This window comes from Propithecus coquereli, unplaced genomic scaffold (assembly GCF_000956105.1).
Source record: "Propithecus coquereli isolate 6110/MARCELLA unplaced genomic scaffold, Pcoq_1.0 Scaffold184, whole genome shotgun sequence".
NCBI lineage: Eukaryota > Metazoa > Chordata > Mammalia > Primates > Indriidae > Propithecus > Propithecus coquereli.
The window spans coordinates 477,815-498,871 of record NW_012143190.1 but is presented as its reverse complement, the minus strand read 5'-3'; the positions used below and the strand labels follow the sequence as shown (position 1 = coordinate 498,871).

The window sequence follows — 21,057 nt, the reverse complement described above, 5'->3', positions numbered from 1 at the left end:
GGCTTAATAGATGACAGCTGAATTTTCATATTAACATATGCTTCTGCATTTAATCTGCTGAGATCAAATCACATCATCTAGTCTCTGGAAAATTCCATTTACACTCATGAGAGAAGGAAGGTGAAAAAGGCAAATGATGTCTTAGTATTATCATAAAAATCATTTTGACCTCAAAGATACCCTGAAGGGGTCTTGGGGACTCCAAGGTTCCCCAGGCCATACTTGGAAAGCCACAGTTATACTTAGTACTTTATCCCTCACATAAATTGTACTTGTTTATAGTGATTACCATTATTCAAAATTAAGTAATTCTTCTTAAATGAAAAAAGCCCCTTAAGACTCAGACTTCCATTCTGTCAGGCCATATGAACATGTGCTTTCCAGGAGAGTTACTTACTATGTGGTCTCTCAACAGAACTGCAGCAGCAGCGACTGCTTTCTTAGAAATGTCTGTAAAACGGGGGTATGTGTGTCTACAGATGTCTGTACACGTATCTGTGCAAGGATATGACATACGCACTCATGTGTTTCTTGGCAAGATTATGTCTCCTCCATCTTTCAAAACTCAGCTAAAACAGTACTTCGTCAGAGGAGACTAGGTCAGGCTACCCAGCAGATATTCCCATGGCTCCTTTCCTTTATAAGGTCTACCAAGGTTGTGATTTTACATTTATTTGATTATGTATTAATTCCTATCTTCCTCACTCTATGACATGTTCCATGAGGGCAGGACCGTATCTGTCTCCCTTTGCCAGTGTAAACCCAATGCCTGACACAGTACTCAACAAATGTTAGTTGAACAAATGAATCCTTAATAGGCTTGCCCTTAAAGTATAAAACAGTCAACTCACTGCAAAACATACCCATGTCAACAGCAAATCATTTCCTAACCTGTTTTGAATTATTTTTTATCCCACTATTCATGGGCTACCTCTAGGAAGAAAAATAAATTATCACTGTTACTTTTCAATAAATGCTTACAGTATTGGGTCTACAAATGCAAACCAGAATATCAATTAGATGTTTTTTTAAAGAAATCTGATTTTCCTAATAGATGACAGGTTTTTCTCAAGTATAATTTTAATAAATAGAACAAGGTAGTCAGGCAAAAAACAAATGAGGACAAAGTTGATATATATATGTATACATACATACATACTTAAATGAAAACATATCATCCAACAAAGTGGTCAAAACTAAATTATTGGAATTAGCTTAGCTAAAGTAAAACAGAAGGAATTGAGACAAAAGGTTCTACAATGGGAGATCTGATACAGTCTTGTTTTATGGCAGACTGTACTCTCCAAAAATGACCACAATATCTCCTATTCCTCCTGCTCTTTTTTTGCAATGTGACTGGATACTCCTATCATTAAGAGATGAGGTCTGTGTTCCCTCTCCTTGAAACTTATGGTGGAAGTGTTGCTACATGACTTCCAAGGTTAAGTCAGAAAAGGTGATACAGCTTTTGCCTGGCTCTTGGGACATTCACTCTTGGAACACTGCCACCATGCCATGAAGAAGCCCCAGCAGCCTCTATAAAGGAAATGAGGTCACTGGCTGACAGTCCTGGCTGAGCTCCCAGCCAACTGCCAGCATCGACTCGCTCACCATCTGAGCGAGCTATTTTCAAAGTGGAGGAGCCCCAGTCAAACCACTCCAGAAAACACTGCATGGAGCAGAGGAGCAAAACAATTGACTATTGTTGTTTTAAGCCACTAAATTTGTAGCATTAGATAACCAAGCGAGATTCAGGGACCGAGAAGTAGGGCTTTGCCACTGGGACCAGGTGGTGAGAAGGGCTTTGAGGTGAGTGTTACCTGGAAGCCTAAAGGCTTTGAGAAGGTTGTTGGTCAGGGCTGAAAGGCGAGTTTTTAAAAAGTTATTAGAAACTGGAAGAAAGGGGAACCTTGTATGTACTCCCGCAAAGTTTGGCAACACTGTCACCCATGGCAATAAGGAAAATAGGAAATGTCGTAATGATCTAGTTAAGAAAATTCTTCAGGTAGAAAACTGAAAGTGTCACCAGGGTCTCCTCATTGTCTATGATAAAATGCATGCAGGCAAAGATGAGCTAACAACTTTAATTCAAGGGAAGCAGTAAAAGAAATACTTCCATCCTCACAAGTTATTATCTCTGTATGAGCCTTTCCCAGGGAAAAATGCACATTCTAAGTCTAAATATATTGGAATGGATTACTCAATTTGCTACTGATTTTTCTTCTCTCTAGACGGTGTGTTGTGGCAGTCCTTTAAAATTTGGGGAGAATCTGACCTTTTAAAGATTTCTTGACCATGAGTAAGTCCTGCCTGCAGAATTATCTTTAATAATAGAGACATATTACAGTGGTTAAAAGCATCAATTCTGGAGGCAGACTGCCCAGGTTTGGCTCCTGGCACCATTTGCAACCTGCGTGATCTTAGGCCAGCTACTCAGCCTCTTGCCTTTTTCCTTATGATAATGACACCCACCTCAGACACTTTACAAGAATTTAAAAAGTTAACTTTGGTAAAGTACTTAGAATACTGCCAAGTACATAGTATTTGGTAAATAAATTTTAAAAATAGTTGTAAGGATAATGTTTACTTTTGGTTACCAAAAAAGCAGAGGGCCCCTCTTTGGAAGATGGAGTTGGAGTCTCCATCTTCCTGGTTTTAACACAGTAAAAAAACTATGTGACAGCTTAACAGTAAAGGAGCAACTGGTAACCCATTACTGGAAACAGTCCTGGGCAAACTGATGGAAATCATATTCTGGAAATCACTGCATGACTTGGATCAGGCCGAGATGTGAGGACTTTTAACTGTATAAAAAGATGTACAGTGATGAAGTGAGGGGTATCATTATACTGTTTCTCCCATTGTTGAGTGAAAAGTGGGCTAAATAATAAGGAGAAATAAGGATTACTCATTGTAAATACTGTCATTTCTAAGACTATCTGAAGAGCTATTTTTTTCAGGAATAGCATTTGGGAATAGAGGAGTATGACTGAAAGAGAAGTACTTATTTCTTGTTACAGATCATGTAAAAGTATTTACTGAACACCTACTATGTACTCAACAATGCACTTTCCCAAAGATTACAGGGACAAGGAAAGAGAAGGCAGAGAAAGAGAATAAAGGAAATGAAAACAAAAAAGTCAACACAAATGTGTACATCATTTACTAGGCATCTTAGAAAATTAATTACTACCCTATAAAATAAATAAATCTCTTGTCCATGGGATTGTAGGGAGAGAGCTGGGGAATACCTCACAAAAGAGTATAATTTAAGGAATTATAAACACTTTAGGTGATGCAAAAAAAAACTACCAGGTATTCATGCTAATGAACTACAATGCAGTTTCATAATAGTTCAAAGGGCTATTAGTCTTTCCATTCTGTAAAGAAGCCCATCATTAGTAATAATTGGGCTGGTATAAAATAGGAAATCGGCTTTTGAAGGCTCTGATCCACTATAAATTACAAAACCAGGGCCAACGGCATTATTTAGAAAATTAAACATTCTATATCACCTCTCTCTGACATAGCCATTACTACATTTATGACAGCATAACTTTATTTGGATAAAAATATCTGGATTCATAAAGGAAAACAGAGAGGCAAAACATTTTCAAATAACCAAATGAACAAAATGAAAGCAGAACAAAGTTCCAGGTTTTTCTTTGGTAGATATTGGAGATGGAGGGGAGGTATAAAGATGTAAAAAGGGAAAGATTTGCCTCTTTTAGATTGCTTTACAACAGACTGTGTTCCTTCAAGAACCTCTCCATCTTAGGTCAACATCTGGAATGGCCTCCCAATACCTCTTTGTTTTATCTCAGCCTCCCATTTTAAAATCCTACCATAAACACATTTTATCCCTTTGCTCTTCCCTCTGAATTCCCTTCGCAGGGACTCAGTATGAAATACGTTAAACAAATCTTACTTTATAGGACAAAGGCACTTTCAGTTCTCCTTAAAGTAAAAATTATGGCATTCTCTTAGATAGAATCCAAATGTATACAATACCAGCCTGATGACACTTTTTTCATAGGCAAATGAGCTTTGAACTATACTTTCCGTATTTGTACTAAGTCAAACAAAACCATATATGACTAACAAATGATAAGAAATCTCTAGATGCCTATATTAAAAATAGAAAGTGATACAAAACTATAAAAAAGTACAGAATAAGATATTTTCTGTATCATTGAACCTAAACCACGTGATGCAATTTCACTTAAAATTGTGTACTATTTATTTCTAAAAGTGATTTTTTAATAATTGGTACTTAAAAAACCTAATAAGATTATGATACGTATATAAATCAATAATTAAAAATACCCTTAGTTAAAATGTTACACAAATTATTTTTATATTACATTAATACTGTTTTGGATAAATCATCCTACAAAAAAATTACAGCAGCATTTGGCAGGAACACAGCAGGTAAGGGCATTTGATGCAGAGGTGTTCTGTGTGATCAGCTGCTCGCGTGCTTACTGCTGTACTGGGTTTAGCTGAGAGAGCCAGAGCCGAAATTTCACTTTCTTAAAATTAAAAAAGAGGAGTCATGATTTTTATTACTCCTTATTTTTTTCAAGTTTTTTCCTATGTTTGAAATCTTGTTTTTAAGGTTTTACTTTTGCAGCTAAAAGATAGTACTTGACTATTGCTGAAATTTAAACAAAAAAATATTTCAAATTACTGCGATACTTAAAAAACAGTATTTTTAAACATCTGTGATTGATGTTCCAGAAAGCAACTAACTTAAGTACTTGACAGATGAAGTCTTCTGCAAAACAGTTTATACAACTCAATTCTCATCTACTTAATCTTTTTCTTTCAGATATCAGCCACTTAATTCCCTAAAACAGACAAATCAAAATACAGCCCAGTCCTACCTGTTACACACCACTAAACATACTGATGGTTGCTTCCAGTCTTTGAACAGTGTCTACTAGAAACACAGATTACTGCCTCAGCTCAGACTCCTCTGGCCACTAAACACAAATCCACCCAGCATATTCTCTGCCCTAAGAATAATCTAGACAGAGCTTGCTGTAGGAATAAAAGATGCTCTGTGAAAGTAAATTCATACTAGTAAACAAAGTTAAATGCTTTATTTACTCAAGGGCTTCTTGGCACCTTTGATATGTTACTGTGCACAATGAATCTCTGAAACTGGGATCTAGGATCCAAGGAACTAGTCTCCAACTGATTTGAATCATGAATCCATTTTACCCCACACTATCTGGTAGAGCTACACTTCACAGACAAACTTCAGGAATCATTTATCTCCACAGATCCTGGGAAGTAAATATGCTAGCATAGGGCAAGCAATAATCTAAAACATCTCATATTATCTACAAATTTTAACTTTAAACAGAAATACATTAGAGATTCATCAAATTCTAAAATGCTAGGCTAACAGGATATTGTTAAAAATCTGAACGTAGAAATTGCATATCATTAAGTCTCAATGCTTTAGTTTTAGGACCTCCTTATACCTTTAAAATTGAGGACCTCAAAGAATTTTTGTTTATGTCAGTTATATTTATCTATATTTACCATAATTAGAAAATTGAGAAATTTTTAAAATATTGAGTCAAAAATAACAGTAATAAAAAATTCATCTGTTGAAATAAATTTTTATGAAAAAAAAGATAGAGCTGTTTTCCAAAACAAAAAACATTTTGTGGAAAAACCATTTTCTAGTTTTGCAAATCTCTTTTAATGTGTGGCTTCACAGAAGACAGTGGATTTAGAGATGTGCTTCTGTATTTCACCTGTTGAAATATGCTGTCTTGATCGCAGTACCTGAAGAAAATCCAGCCTCACTCAGATATGTAGTAGGACAAGGAAGGAGTATTTTAATAGCTTTTTTGTGGATCTTCTTTGATATTCCATCAAAACTAGACCAGTAGTGGTTTCTTAAAGGTTAGCTACAATATGGAATCCAAAACCAAATTGATGAACTTTTTGTACTTTTACATGAAAATCCATTGGTCTACCTTGTACTTTGAATAGATCTTTTACTCATGTGTGATTTTGTAACACTATGCACTGGTCATTTGTAAAATACGGTTCACTGGGCTATACAGATCTTCCAGATGTTGACCTGCTCCATTACATAATATCAAAAAATCACTTTTGTTAATATCTCCACTGATCTCAGAAGTCTTTAGATAGATAATAGGAATCTCATGGCAGCAAATATAAGTTTTCCAAAATCCTCATTTTCAAAGCTCAAATTTTATGACTGGCCATAAGTACTGTCAGTTGTTTTCCTTATAAGTGACAAGTGAACTTTATTCATTTTCAAGAAAATGTCCGACAAACACTCAAGACTAAATGGCTACAGTTCGGCTGTTACTCAGTTTCCAGTAAAAGTGGTGTTCCATGAAAACAGCCGCTGGTTTTGCTCAAACTGAAGTTGCTTCTTCTCAATTCAGTCACTGAACTTTGGTACACACAGTAAGAATGCTTTCCATTTCCAACCCATAGAATATTTTAAAAGAATTCAAAAGGATAGCATCTAACAAAATTAATTTTACTGCTTCATCAAAAACATCTTAAATGGAACTGGAACACTTTCTACTGAGAGTGTCTGGCAGTGAAAAATACAATGACTCCTAGTCCCAGTTGAGGCCACTGCCTTGATTCATGCTCACATGCCAGCAGTTTTACCTATCATTGCTTGTACACCATCAGTGCAAATGCCAACACAGTGAAAAAGGTAAACAACATCTTCATATTGTCATGAAATTAGTTTTGGCCTCATGGGCACCTAGAACGGTTTTGAGGATCCCTAGGAGTCCACACTGTGAAAAACACTGTTCTACGTGAATCAAAAAATTAAAAAAAAAAAAAAATCACAAGCAGCAAGAAATCAGAGCCTTTAAGAGTGGTTACTAGCAAGAAGTTTTAAAAGGGAGCAACTTTGAGGACTATAGGCTAATTTCCCATTTTTCAGAGGAGGAAATGGAGATCTATGGTAGGGGGTAAGCAACTTGTCCAAGTTCATAAGGCAAGTCAGGCCCGGGGTCAGAAGCCTGTTAACCACTCTCTCCACCACATCATTCTGTCAATTTAATAGGACCTGACACAGGCACAGCCATAGCTGAGAGTCTTTGGGATAATATACAGGAGACATGTGCCTCTGATCCCAGGGGGCAAAACATTAATCAGCTCAAAGAACCACAGACAGAATGTGTTTTTCACATTTTAAGTAAAAATGTGAATTTTTTTTTTTTTTTTTTTGAGACAGAGTCTCACTCTGTTGCCCGGGCTAGAGTGCAGTGGCATCATCACAGCTCACCGCAACCTCAAACTCCTGGGCTCAAGTGGTCCTTCTGCCTCAGCCTCTTGAGTGGCTGGGAGTAGCTGGGACTACAGGTACGTACTACCGGGCATGGCTAGTTTTTTCTATTTTTAGTACAGACTCTTGCACAGGCTGGTCTAAAACTCCTAAGCTCAAGGGATCCTCCCACCTTGGCCTCCCAGAGTGCTAGGATTACAGCCATGAGCCACCATGCCTGACCAAAAAAATGATAAAACTTAACAGGCTTCCAGTTTCAGTTCCAACATGCAAAAAGCTTAGAAGTTGTCACTGCCATCCTTATAAGAAGAAAAACCTGAACAAACTCAAAATCAGTAACTTATCTTAGAGCCATCAGTAATCAGAAGCTGCAGGGCAAACCTCCACCAGAAAATCTGGAGAGAGAAATAAATTCAGAGAGTCCCAGCTGAGATCTGCTTAGGTGGAGCAGAAGCTATTGGAGCCACAAACTGGTAGGAACACCTAAAGAGTAATTTTGACAGATTGCCAGAGGCTGGGTATGGACCAGCCTGAGAGTGACAGCCATAGTCTCAGGAAGCTGTGACCTGTACTTTCAGGAACCCCACCAGGTCCTCAAAGTGAAGACCCAACAAAGACCCCCTCATGGACTCTGGCAGGGGGAAAGTAAGAGTAAGCACTGTGAAATACACTCAGAACCTTCTCCATAACAAAGGCCTGCTCCCAGGGGAAAGACTTTATCAGGACCTTATCTCAGAGCCATGGGGGAGGAGCATTCCACAGGCTCCAGCTCCCTCTAGTCTTCCTGCCTCACCTAAGGGGTTGGAAAAGCTACACAAGATGCAGTACTTGTGAAGGTCACAGCCCAGGGACACAGGCCCACTGAAGGACTGAGATTTAATCATGAAGTTACAGACCACGAGCTCTCCCCCACACTTACAACTACACCCACAGGGCTCCAGTGCAGAATAGTGAATTAAAGCTGAGAGAGCTGCCAGATGCACTCCCTGACGAGGAGTACTTAGGGAAGCCCAAAGCCAACGCAGCGCATGAAAACAAGGACGGTGGAGGGATTTGAACCCTCTGGCACCTACAGCTACAACAGGGCTCAACTCATAGCCAGATTAACAAAAACCTCACATTAAAGGCATATTTACCTTAGTTCCTAGTACTCTATACAGCATGTCTATTAATAGCATCAATAAAAAATTACAAGGCATGCTAAAAGGCATGATAGGAACATAGTCTGAAGAGACAAAGCAAGCATCAGAACCAGACTTCCATGTGACACAGATGTTGGAATTACCAGCCAGGGAATTTTAAATAACCATGATTATGAATTTAAAACTAATAAAAATATTAGATGGTAACAGTAAAATCTTGCCTAATAACTTAATGAAACAGCAGCTCTACAGAGGTGGAATTCCCAAACACAGTACAGATGTGGACATCCCTGGCAAAGGGAAAAAGGGGTGACAAGCTGGCCCCTCCAACAGCTTTGGACCTTGTCTGCTGCTGCAAATCTTCGACTCCACTTTGCCTTTTGAACATTTCCCTCTTTTACATAAAGGGTAAAGCCTTACAATTGTATTTCCTAGGCAGGCAGCACAACATGGCATCTCTTCTGTAAATAATCTAGCCAATCAAATATAGACCCCACCTCCTTTCAAGTGGCATTCTCTAGGAAGGAGCCACTCATTTACTGCTACCTCAGCTCTTATTGGTCTGTGTTATCAAAACCTTTCCTCCAATTTCCATACCATTTGCACAAGGAACTGCAGGCACCAGCTCTTTTCTTTTTAATCCTTCCCTTTCATCTGCTGAAGTGGCTGGGTGAAGAACAGTCTATAATTCATGCTTGAGCATTCCAAGGTGGGTTTTGCCCCCAAACTGTTAGGTTCTCTACTACTTCTCTTTGAACAAAATTCCAGGCATGCATATCATTAAAATCTCACTTTTTAAAAATATTTAAGATTAAATGTTTTTGCTAGTCATTGCCTGAGACTCAACTTTCTCATGGAATTTCTCTCTTTCTTTCCTAAAAGACTACATATTTTGGGTAAGTCCTTGGTCCATACACTGACTAGAGGAGTTTACACTGTGGGCAGGAAGATAAGGGAAAAAAAAAATTACTAAATTATAATCAGATTCCTTAGGGTGGGTTCTGTTATTATTTAACCATATCCTCAGGTTAAGCTTAACTTAGGAAATAGTCTTTTTGCAAAGTTATGGTACTGCAGCTCTTTAACAACATTTTCTTGTGCTGCCCTTTTCTTGTGCATAAATGTTAAGTTTCTCTTTTGAACTGGGCAAACATCCCCACAACCTTCTCTTTTACTTTTGGCAAGAGAATTCTAACCAATTCCCACATGCCAGAGCCTCTAGGACCCTCTTAGCTCCCTTAACGGTGTCTGTATAAACGCTACGTACAAATTATTCCACTTTACCGTGTGCACTCGTGTGACCCTGCGAATAAGGGACATCTTGAGTTGTGTGCCCGTCACATCGCTTGCCTCACCCCAGTCCCACCGTGGCACCAGTGCCTACTCACCTCCTGACCCTGACAGCCTTAGACCCCAGTGGACTGTCGTCAGAATGTCCACAGCTGTCTGTCCTCACTACCACTTCTACTTGCCATCAGTCACACCTTCGCTGCTCTCCTGTTGTCTCGTTAGTTTATTTGTTCCATTCTTTCTTTTTTTTTGGGGGGGGGGTTCCAAGTAAAAAAAAAAAACCCTAAAAAATCCCAAAAGTGACAGGTGATGCTCATTACTCCGGTAGGCTCGGTGGCTCTTCTTAGCGGTGTTTATTGTTCCTGGGCACAAAGACGCTGCTCCTTCACTTTCCTGGCTGTCTGGAGGAGGCCACGCAGAGCGTCAGCCTTCCTAGAAGGTGGAGGTTTCTGAAGTGTGAAACTCGGACGGCTCAGACTGACTGTCGTGCATAGTAACGGCAGCTCTTCCGGGCTTCTCCCGCCACGCGTTAGCAACGCGGCATTAGCAGACACTACCTCATTACTAGGCCACTGACCTGCTGTTTTTATGCAGTATATATCAGAGTGTTTATGGCAATTTTTCCAAAAAGCCAGAGTAGGTTTTAAATTCCAGGACTATGATTTTTTTTTCATCTCTTCCAATTTAAATAATCTGCTTCTTATCAAAAGGGTGCAATGAATAGTAAGATGGCCCTGAATAAGGACCACCAAGTGACACCTCTGCTGTCCCTACACCTCAGGAGTCTGAGTTGTCAGGTTATAAGGGAACAGCTTGGTAGCTGGAGCTGTGGTGAGCTTGCAGACTTGACCCGGTGCTCCCTGACTGCCCACCTTCTTTCAAGCTGGCTTTCCCGACACAGCTCAGTTGAGGGCGCCAAAGAGCATCAGCTCCAGGAGCTCCTTCTAGCCCATGCCATTCACTACGAAAAGAAAACCTATTAGAGCTAAAGAATGCACAGGTAAAGCAGTGACAGCAAATTTGCCATTGGCATTCAGAAACACCAATGGAGAGTCAAGAAATAATGAATTATGCTGAGGCACCTGAAATCAAATGAGAACTGCAGTCTTAAGAACACAGAGGGACCTGCACGTTGGAAAGCACTCCAAGTTTCCTCACTCCCCAGCCCTAGGCATACGCAGTCAGCCACCAACCAGAGCTTGCTGAGGACCTACTAGGCGCATGGTTCTGCTCCCTGGGCAGTGGAGAACTCAAGCACAAACAGAGACAGTAGTTCCTATTGATGATTCTATCTGCCCCTAATCTTAAGGTACATGTGAGTCTTTCTTTAACTCAACATACTTGCTGTCCACAGCACTGCTGTAGAGGAACTGGGCAGCTCTCAGGGTTTGGGGACACAGGAACACTGTCCACGTGCTTGTGCTGCCCCGCAGCTCCTCCCAGCCACCTGGCTGCATGCCTCTGTGTGCAGACTGTCCACAGCAGTCTATCGGGTGGAAAATAGGAGCCTTGGGTAGAATACGAATCTACGGGATTCACTCTATTGGTACCAAGCCAGTCCTCAGTGCTCATCCACCCTCACTTTATTAATTGCATATTTTATTTTGAAAAACACTTACATAGCACTTAAAATGTACTGGACCACTTAAAATGTACTGGGCACTGTCCTAAGTGCATTATAAATATTCATTCATTTAATCTTCACAGCAAGCCTATAAGCTATCATTATCCTAATTTGAAGATGAGGACACTGAGGCACACAGAGGTTAGGCAACCTGCCCAAGGCCATTGCTAACACATGGTGGAGTTAGGACTCAAACTCTTGCAGTCTAGCTCTAGTCATTAACCACTGAGCAAAATATTTAACAAAAGGGGCTGAGGCATTCATTTGAGTAAGTAACATGCCTTTCTGAGGGCAGCCACACTATTTAACCAACAGTCTCTAGTGCAGAAGCTACAAGAACAACAACATAAAGATACGAGGCAACCAGCAGCTGCAGTCCCACATACACGGCATCTCCTGTCTTTGGTGGGAATACCTACCGGTCAGCCCAAAACACCTCTCCCAAGCCAGGCAGATCTGTGCTGATCAACACGGGAGCCACTAGGCACTTGTAGCCATTTACATTTAAATTATAATTAAATAAAATTAAAAATTCAGTTTCTCAGTGACACCAGCCACATAACAAGTGCTCAACAGCCACATGGGACTAGTCGCCACCATACTGGACAACACAGAGAGAGACCATTTCCACCATCACAGAAAGTTCTAGGGGCCAACACTGAGTTAGACTCTTAACATGATTTCTTTTTACCCTTTAGTCTGAATACATTTAGTGGTAATAATTTCATCTTTTCCCCCATTATGAATACACAAAATTCATTACATTTCTTTATAAAGCAAATTTTTATGCCAAAGTTCAGTTCCAAAGGGTAGAGTGGATTATGTATAAGCAGGTCAAGTAAACCCCTTGCCCCCCAGTACCTGGTACCCAGAATGTTAATATGTCTTCTCCTATTACTATAATAATGACTGAAAGTTTAAAATCAGCGAGGAAAAAGGAATTCATTAAAAAGTGCAGCAGAAAGCAAAATCAATTTTGCTCACAGACTGTACCTTTGTGTTGGACATTAAACTCGGGACATGCGTTCAACGGGTCACAAGGAAGCTTGACAAGAGAGGGTGGCTAAGTCCATGCAAACTAATACCTCTGTCAGAAGAACAGCTCAGACACGTGTGCTACTACACAAAGTGGGTCATACACTTCCAGGCTTTGAAAAAAAGCACCCACACAAAAACAGGTCAAATACAACGGAAGCCATGTGGCCCAGGGACAGTGGTGCCAAGTTTCCCACTGCTAGTAGCAAATATTTTCTTACAACAATTTCTAGCATCCTGAGCCCCTATTACTAGTACCACTGTTCCATTTCATGTGGGATAATGTGAAGCAGAAAAGCTGCAATTAAAAAGTGAACAATTTAGCAATAAAGCTCAAATTTTACGACATTTTCATAGCTAAGGAATCTAAAATGCAAAATTTTTCCTTCTAAATCCTCAAGCTGAAGTCCACGGAAGCATGGAAAGACTACCCTTATGACGAGTAGGACTTGTCTTGTTTTAACATAGATCTTTGTTCATTCTAAAAATTCTCTTCTCTCTGTCCTTTTCTCCATTTCTTCTCTCACCCTTACTGTCTATCCCATTACTTTTAGTAACACAATTGAATTTTTATGAAATCTTGTGATATAGTAGAACTTTTTAAAAAAATTTCAGATAAATGAGGCATCACTTACCAAGCAGGCCTAATAAAATGATTAATGTCTAGACATCTTAAGTTATAAAAATATCACAAGCTCCTCATAATATGCACACTTTAAAAAAAGATGCAATAATAGTAATAATTATATTACATACTTGTGACTTCTTGTAAGAAATCCAAACACGGTCGACTACTTCCAGAAATACTTATTGAAACAGCCAGTGGGGTCTGTCCTTCATAGTTCCTTGTGTTCGTGTCCGCTCCATAATTATATAACATCCGTGCACAAAGCACATCATCCCTAAGGGCAGACAAGTGTAAAGGAGTCTGTCCATCTTCTAAGCGGCCCAAGTTTGTGTCTGCCCCTCTCTGAAGGAACATGCGGCAATAAGAGTGATTGCTTTTGATCACAGCATATCGCAACAGGAAGCCATTCTGAATGTCGATGTTGGCGTTGTGGTCCAGGAGGATTTTGACACAGCTTGACCTCTCTCGGATAATGGCGAGCTGAAGCGGCGTTGTACCTTTATCACTGAGTGGGTCGACCTCAGCCTTGAACTCCAGTAGAAGTCGGACAAATGAGTCCCTACCATAGTGGGCAGCCACATGGAGGGGAGTCCAGCCATCATTGCTTTTTGCATTAATGATGTCGCTCCTGTATTCAGATTCTAACATCAAGCGTGCAATCCGGGCCCGGCCATGCATGGCTGCGTAATGAAGAGCCGTGAAGCCTCCGATTAAGTCCTTAACTGTGGGATCAGCTAGAGTTAAAACCAAAATGAAAATATTAGCAGACTCTAAGACAAAACAACAAACACTACCACGGCACAGGACATTTTAGCCAATTCGCATATAAAATGTGAAGCAATCAAATATTATGATGAACATGAAGTACTTTTTTCTTCAGTTTAATTCAAGTCTAGTTTTAACAGGAAACCAATTTAGTAGAAAGTTATCAAGTCTGAGTTAAGAGAAGGAGACAGACAAGAAACATGGAGTTCAGACCACCACATCCCCCTCTTTGCTAATTTAACCAACTGCCTTTGGCTACTCAACTCCCTCTTCTCTGTATTGTTGCATGTTTCTTTTCTGTTTTGAACTTTTTGTTTTATTTTCTCTTATGCTGCTTCTTAGTCTTAAGGAGAAGCATGTGTAGCAACATCTGCTGTTCTAAATTACGGATGTACTATGGTCTGGCAGACTCTGTTGTTTTAGGGTGTATTAGGTTAAAAAAAAGTTTTTCTGTGGTCTGTGCAAATTCCAAAGCATGTAAGATATCTGTGAAGTGATCTTGATAAAGTGTATTTTCATAAGATAAAAGTCTATTCTGAATTCTTAGTTTTACATGAACTTTGGAGTTTATAAGAATTAAGCAACACATTATGTGAAAAATTGGGAGAAACCTCAGCACTGTATAAATATTATTTTCTAAAACAGTTCCAAAAACCTCTCCTAAATTGACTGATTTCTGGGGAAGAAAAAACAACTATAATTTATCTGCTATGTGACCACTCAAGTCACAGACTTTTGTCACTGGCCTCAGCTCTTTCGTTAAGCCAAAGGTCAGTTCTTTGCAGCTCTCACCCCAGTGGTATCCCTGAGCAATGGGCAGAACAGGGACAAGAACTGCATAGGCAGACCATCTCCTGAAGGCCGGCAGTTCAATGAAGAAGATAAATTGATCAGCCTTAACTACCTAAGATTAAAATGTGTTCTTATAAAAGTTGCCCTTAATTTTTGGTTTGTTAATGAAGGAGAAAAACTCACTAATGTTTTTCACACACATACACATACACTCCTGAAGTACGTGAGTAAACACTCATGTATTGTTTACCAAAATGTTATTTAGATCTAGAACATACAATGATGTTCTCTCAGAAAAATCCAGGAGGCAGAAAACTATATGTAAAATAGTAACAGTGTGGAGAGTGAATATTTCTGTTAAGAATGAGTTGCTAACAAAACCCACAAAAGTTACTTTTTTTAAGGTAAGCTATATCATTTGGATTTCTAAAAATATTTAATATAAAGTGACAGTACACAATGGTAGTATTATTTTTATCTATTTAGAGGAAACGAGGGTATCATACCTCTCTTGGTGTTAACTAAAAGAAAATATACAGTATCTATTTACTATGTGACTTAAAAAAGCAAGGCAAGAACATTTTAATAAAGCATTTTGCTGCCATCTACTGGTAAGGCATGAACATGAGCTACTAATGTTTCCATTTTGACAGATGCTGCTGAGCCTTCAAAGTCACTCCAATCTGTTTTAGATACATCTCTTACTGAAAGTTGACTAAGTGAATACAGGCATGAAATCTATAAGATCTCCTCCTATTCAAATGAAACAATAAATCTTGCCAAAGGTCATTTCTAATCTATACCTGGCTAATCACTATTTGCAGACATTCCCTCTTAATCTGTGAGTGAAATTTAAGAATACCTTCTTTCACTTCTCCCTCCTTTCATCCACCAAGGGTGCCTTTAAAGGTGCCAGCCAACATCCTTATTTGCATCCTATACTCGGTCTAGTTAATGGCAAAATTACAATTATGTTACATGAAATTGTACTTGCATCCTTGGTCTCCACTTTAGGTCTTTTTTAGGTTCTATTTACATTTTGGTGCTATACTGAACCAAGGAAAAACAGAGATTAACACACAATGACCTGCTTAGTCTCAGTAAAAGTCATCCAAATGAATTAAATGAGTACATAGTATAGAATGAAGAGCTGCAGGATAACAATGCATAAAATTTATCCTCAAGGAAATAAGAAAATGGATTATAAGGAAAATACAAACAAAATTTAATTTAAGGATTATTATTAGCCAATGCAATAAGACAAGAAAAAGATTTAATTTGTAATACTAACAGAAACCACAAAATGTCTAGATAAAAATTCAGTAAGAAATATGCAAGGCACATGCAAAGAAAATTTCTTTGAACAGAACTCACTTCATCTGTATGCTCAAATGTCCTTTCATCAAAAAAGCCTCCCCTCGACACTTCGTCTAAAATAGCAACTCCACCAAACTTATTACTTTGTCCACTTAGCAAACATTTTACCCCCAGGTGGGACTTATTTTAAACAAGGTATAGTATAATTTCAACAAACTCTAAATTTACTAAAAAAACTTGAAATATATATGAATAAAAGAAACATTCCCTACGAATATAGTTTCTTTTTTTTCTAACAGGTTTATTGAGGTAAAAATAAAATTCACTCATTTTAAGTGTGCACATTGATGAGTCTTGATAACTGAATACAATCATATAACCCACCACCATGGTAAAATACAGAACATTTCCATCATCTCAAAAAGTTCCTTCATCCTTCTTTACAGTCAATTCCCTGCCAAGACTATGGCCCTAGCAAATCACTGGTTAACAAAATAAAATTTTGCCTTTTCTGGAAATTCATATAAATGAAATCATTTATAGACTTTTGTGTTTTAATTGTTTCACAAAAGCATGATGCTTTTGAAATACTTGCATGTTGTGTATAGCCACAGTTCATTCCTTTGTATTGCTGAATAGTATTCCATAATATAGATATATAATTTCTTATCCATTCATGAGCAGATGGACATTTGAGTTATTTTGAATTTGAGGCTATGTGAGTAACGTTACTATGAACATCCATATACAAGTGTGCGGGGATATATGTTTTCATTTTACTTGGTTTTAATACCAGGAGAGAATTGCAGGGTCATATGTTATATACACATTAAATTTTATAAGAAACTGTCAAATTATTAGTTTCTAAGTGGCTGTACTATTTTACATTCTCACCAGCCATGCATCAGAGTTCTAGTTGTTCTACATCTTGGCATCATTAGTAATTTTAATTTTACCCATTCTAGAGAGGGTAAAATAGTGGCTTATTGTGCTTTTAATTTACATTTCCCTAATAACTAGTGATATTGGACATATTCATATACTTCCTTTTGTAAATAGTCTGTTTACGTCCTTTACCCATTCCCATTGGTTGTCTCCTCATTAATGAGTTTTCAGAATTCTTTATATATTCTGGATTCGAGCCCTTTGTCAGATGTTTGATAAATATTTTCTCCTAGTTTGTTGTTTGCCTTTTCATTTTCTATACTGTATTTTGAAGAGCAAATTTTTAATTTTCATGAAGTCCGTTACGTTTTTTTGTTTACAGTTTGTGGTTTTTGTGTACTATTTTAAGAAATCTTTGCCCAACACAATGTCACAAAGATTTTCTGTTTTCTTCTGGAAATTTTGCACTTTTAACGCAAGTTTAGGTCAATGATCCGCTGCTAGTTAATTTTTGTATATGGTGTAAGGTAAGATTGAGGCTCATTATTTTCCATATCTTATAACAGATATCTATTTGTTCCACCAAATTTTATTAAAAAGACTATCTTTTCCCAATGATTTACCCTGGCACTATTGCTGAAAATCTATTTACTACAAAAGTCCAGGTGTATTCCTCAAGTCTATTTTGTTCCATTGATCTAAAAGAATCACTGTACACCAATCTCAGACTGTCTTGACTATTGTAGCTTTATAGTAAGTTTTGATAGTAGATAGTGTAAGTTTTCCAGCCTTCTTTAAAATTATTTTGGCTAATAAATTTTAGAATTAGCTTGTCAATTTCTTCAAACAAGACTGCCAGAATTTTGATTGGAACTCCACTGACTCTGAAGATGGCAATCTCCCCCAAAATGACCTAAACAATATTAATTCCTCCAAACTATGAACATGGAATGTTTCTCCACTTACTTAGGTCTTCTTTAATTCCCCTCAGCAATGTTTTGTCATTTTCAGTGTATAGGTGATACACACCTCTCATTAAATTTATTCCTAAGCATTTTAAATTTTGTTGCTATGATAATGAGTTAAAATTTCATTTTCCAAATGTTAATTGCTGGTAAAGAGAAATAAAATTGATTTTTGTACATTGACCTATGTATCATTTTTGTAGATTTCTTACAATTTTCCTCATGCACAATTATGTTCTCTTCAAATAAAGACAGTTTTACTTCTTCCTTTCAAATTCATGACTTTTAATTATTGGTCTTCCTTTATTTCAATGGTTAGAACCTACAGCAGAATATTGAATAAAGTGGTAAAAGTATATACCCTTGCCTTGGTTCCTGATCTTAAGAGAAAGCATTCAGTAGTTCACCATTGAGTATAATGTAAGCTGCAATTTTCATAGATGCCTTTAATCAGGTTTTAGAAATCACCTTCTGATTCTCGTTTGCTCAGTCTTTATCATGAATGGGTATTTAATTGTCACATGCATTTTCTACATCTATTGAAATGGTCACTTGGTATTTATATTTTATTCTATTAATATGGTAACTTACTTATCCTATAAATTTTTAGATGTCAAATAAAACTTGCATTCCTGGGATAAATATTACTTGGGCATAACACGACATCCTTTTTTATATACTGATAGATTGGATCTGCTAGTGTTTTGTTAAGAATCTCTGTATCTATTATCACGAAAGATGCTGGACTATGGGTAGACTATGCAGATGAGGGGGCAAAAAAGATATTGGTCTATTTAGTTTTCTTGCAATGTCTTTGTTTGGTTTTATACCTGGGCAATGTAAGCCTCATACAGTAAGCTTGGGAGTGTTCCCTCCTTTGCTTTATCAAAAAGTTTGTGTAAGATTATTATTTATTCTTTTAATATTTGAAATAATTCAACAGAGAAACTGGCAGGGCCTAAAGTTTTCTTAGTGAAAAGTTTTAGTTATGAACTAAATTTCTTAAATTGGCATAGGGCTATTAAATTATTCTATGTTTTTCGTGGGTCAGGTTTAGCAATGTGCATCTTTCAAGAAATCTGTGTATTTCTCCTAAATGGCACAAAGATGCATATTATATTCCTTAATCTTTTTGATGTTGATAGGATCAGTAGTGACATTCTTTTCACCATTAAAAAAATTTTTTTTTGCTGATACACAATATTTTACATATTTATAGGGTGCATACAAGTATTTGTCACATGCACAGAATGTGTAATGATTGAATCAGGGTATCTGAGGTATCCATCATCACCTTGCATATACCATTTCTATACATTGGGAACATTTCAAATTCTAACTACTTTGAAATATGTACTACATTGTTGCTAACTGTAGTTACCCTACTCTTTATTGAACATTAGAACTTTTTTATTCTATCTAACCATATGTTTGTACCCATTAACTAACCTCTCTTCATTTCCCCCAACACACCCTTCCCAGCCTCTGGTATCTATTATTCTATTCTCTACCTCCATGAGATCAACTTTTTAGGCTCTCACATGTAAGAACACGTGGCATTTGTCTTTCTGTGCCTGGGTTATTTCACCTAACATAATGACATCCAATTCCATGTTGCTGCAAATGACATGATTTCATTCTTTTTCATGGCTGAATAGTATTCTGTCGTGTGTGTGTGTGTGTGTGTGTATGTGTGTGTATACACACACACCACATTTTCTTTATCCATTCATCCACTGATGGACACTTAGGCTGATTCCAAATCTTTGCTATTGTGAATAGTACTGCAATGAACATGGGGGTGCAGGTATCTCTTTGATAAATTGATTTCTTTTCCTTTGGATAAACACCCACTAGTGGGATTGCTAGATCATATGGTAGTTATGGTTGTTCTATTTTTAGTTTTTTGAGAAATCTCCATACTGTTTTCCACACCGGTTGTACTAATTTACATTCCCACCAACAGTTTGTAAGAGTTCCCTTTCCTCCATATCCTCGCCAGCATCTGTTATTTTTTGTCTTTTTAATAATAGCCATTCTAACTGGGGTAAGATGATACCTCATTGTGGTTTGATTTGCACTTTCCTGAGGATTAGTGATGTTGAGCATTTTTTTATATACCTGCTGGCCATCTGTATGTCTTCCTTTGAGAAATGTCTATTCATGTCCTTTGCCCACTTTTTAATGGGACTTTTTTTTAATCACTGAGATGTTTTGAGTTCCTTATATAGTCTGGATATTACGATGTCTATTATAATGTTTCCGTTGGATAAATAGTTTGCAAATATTTTCTCCCATTCAACAGGTTGTCTCTTCATTCTGTTGATTTTATCCTTTGCTTTGTAGAAGCTTTTCAGTTTAATATAGTCCCACGTCTGTCTATAGTTGTTTATGTTGCCTGTGCTTGTGATGTCTTAGCCATAAATCTTTGCCTAAACCAATGTTCTGAAGTGTTTTTCCTATCTTTCCTTCAAGTAGTTTTACAGTTTCAGGTCTTATGTTTAAGTCTTTAATCCATCTTGAGCTGATTTTTGTACATTTTAAGAGGTAGGGGTCCAGTTTCATTCTTATGCACATGGATATCCAATTTTCCCAGCACTACATACTCACCAATTCCCTTACTAAATATTGAAGAGACTATCATTCCCCCAGTATATGTTCTTAATGCCTTTGTTGAAAATTAGGTGACTGTAAATATGTAGATTTACTTCTGTATTCCCTAGTCTGTTCCATTGATCTTTGTGCCTATTTTTATATCAATACCATGCTGTTTGGGTTACCATAACCTTGTAATATATTTTCAAGCCAGGTAATGTGATGTCTCCACCTTTGTCCTTTTTACTCTGGATTGCTTTGGCTATTCAGCTCTTTTTTGGTTCCATAACAAAATACTTTTTTCTAATTTGGTGAAAAATGAAGTTGGTATTTCAATAGGGATTGCACTGAATCTGCAGACTGCTTTGGGCATTATGGCCATTTTAACAATATTACTGCTTCCAATTCATGAGCATGGATGTCTTTCCATTTGTGTCCTCTTCAATTTCTTTCATCAGTGCTTTGTAATTTTCCTTGTAAAACTCTTTCACCTCCTTGGTTAAATTTATGCCAAGGTATTTTTTGGTAGGTGTTGTAAATGGGATTGCCTTCTTGATTTCTATCTCAGTTAGTTCATTACTAGTATATAGAAATGCTGATTTTTGCATGTTGATTTTGTATCCTGCAATTTTACTGAATTCATTTAACAGATGTAAGAGTTTTTTGGTGGAGTCTTTAGGTTTTCCTAGATATAAGATCATATTAGCAAAAAGGGA

General features: G+C 37.5%; 1 protein-coding gene across 1 annotated transcript in view; it reads right to left on the bottom strand.

Moving 5' to 3' along the window:
• The window catches only part of ASB7 (ankyrin repeat and SOCS box containing 7), a 40,542-nt gene that overhangs the window by 1,626 nt on the left and 17,859 nt on the right, over nucleotides 1–21,057 (bottom strand). Inside the window, exon 5 of the mRNA XM_012642719.1 lies at nucleotides 13,151–13,756. Coding sequence (XP_012498173.1) covers nucleotides 13,151–13,756 — 606 coding nt within the window. The remainder of the gene's footprint in view (nucleotides 1–13,150; nucleotides 13,757–21,057) is intronic.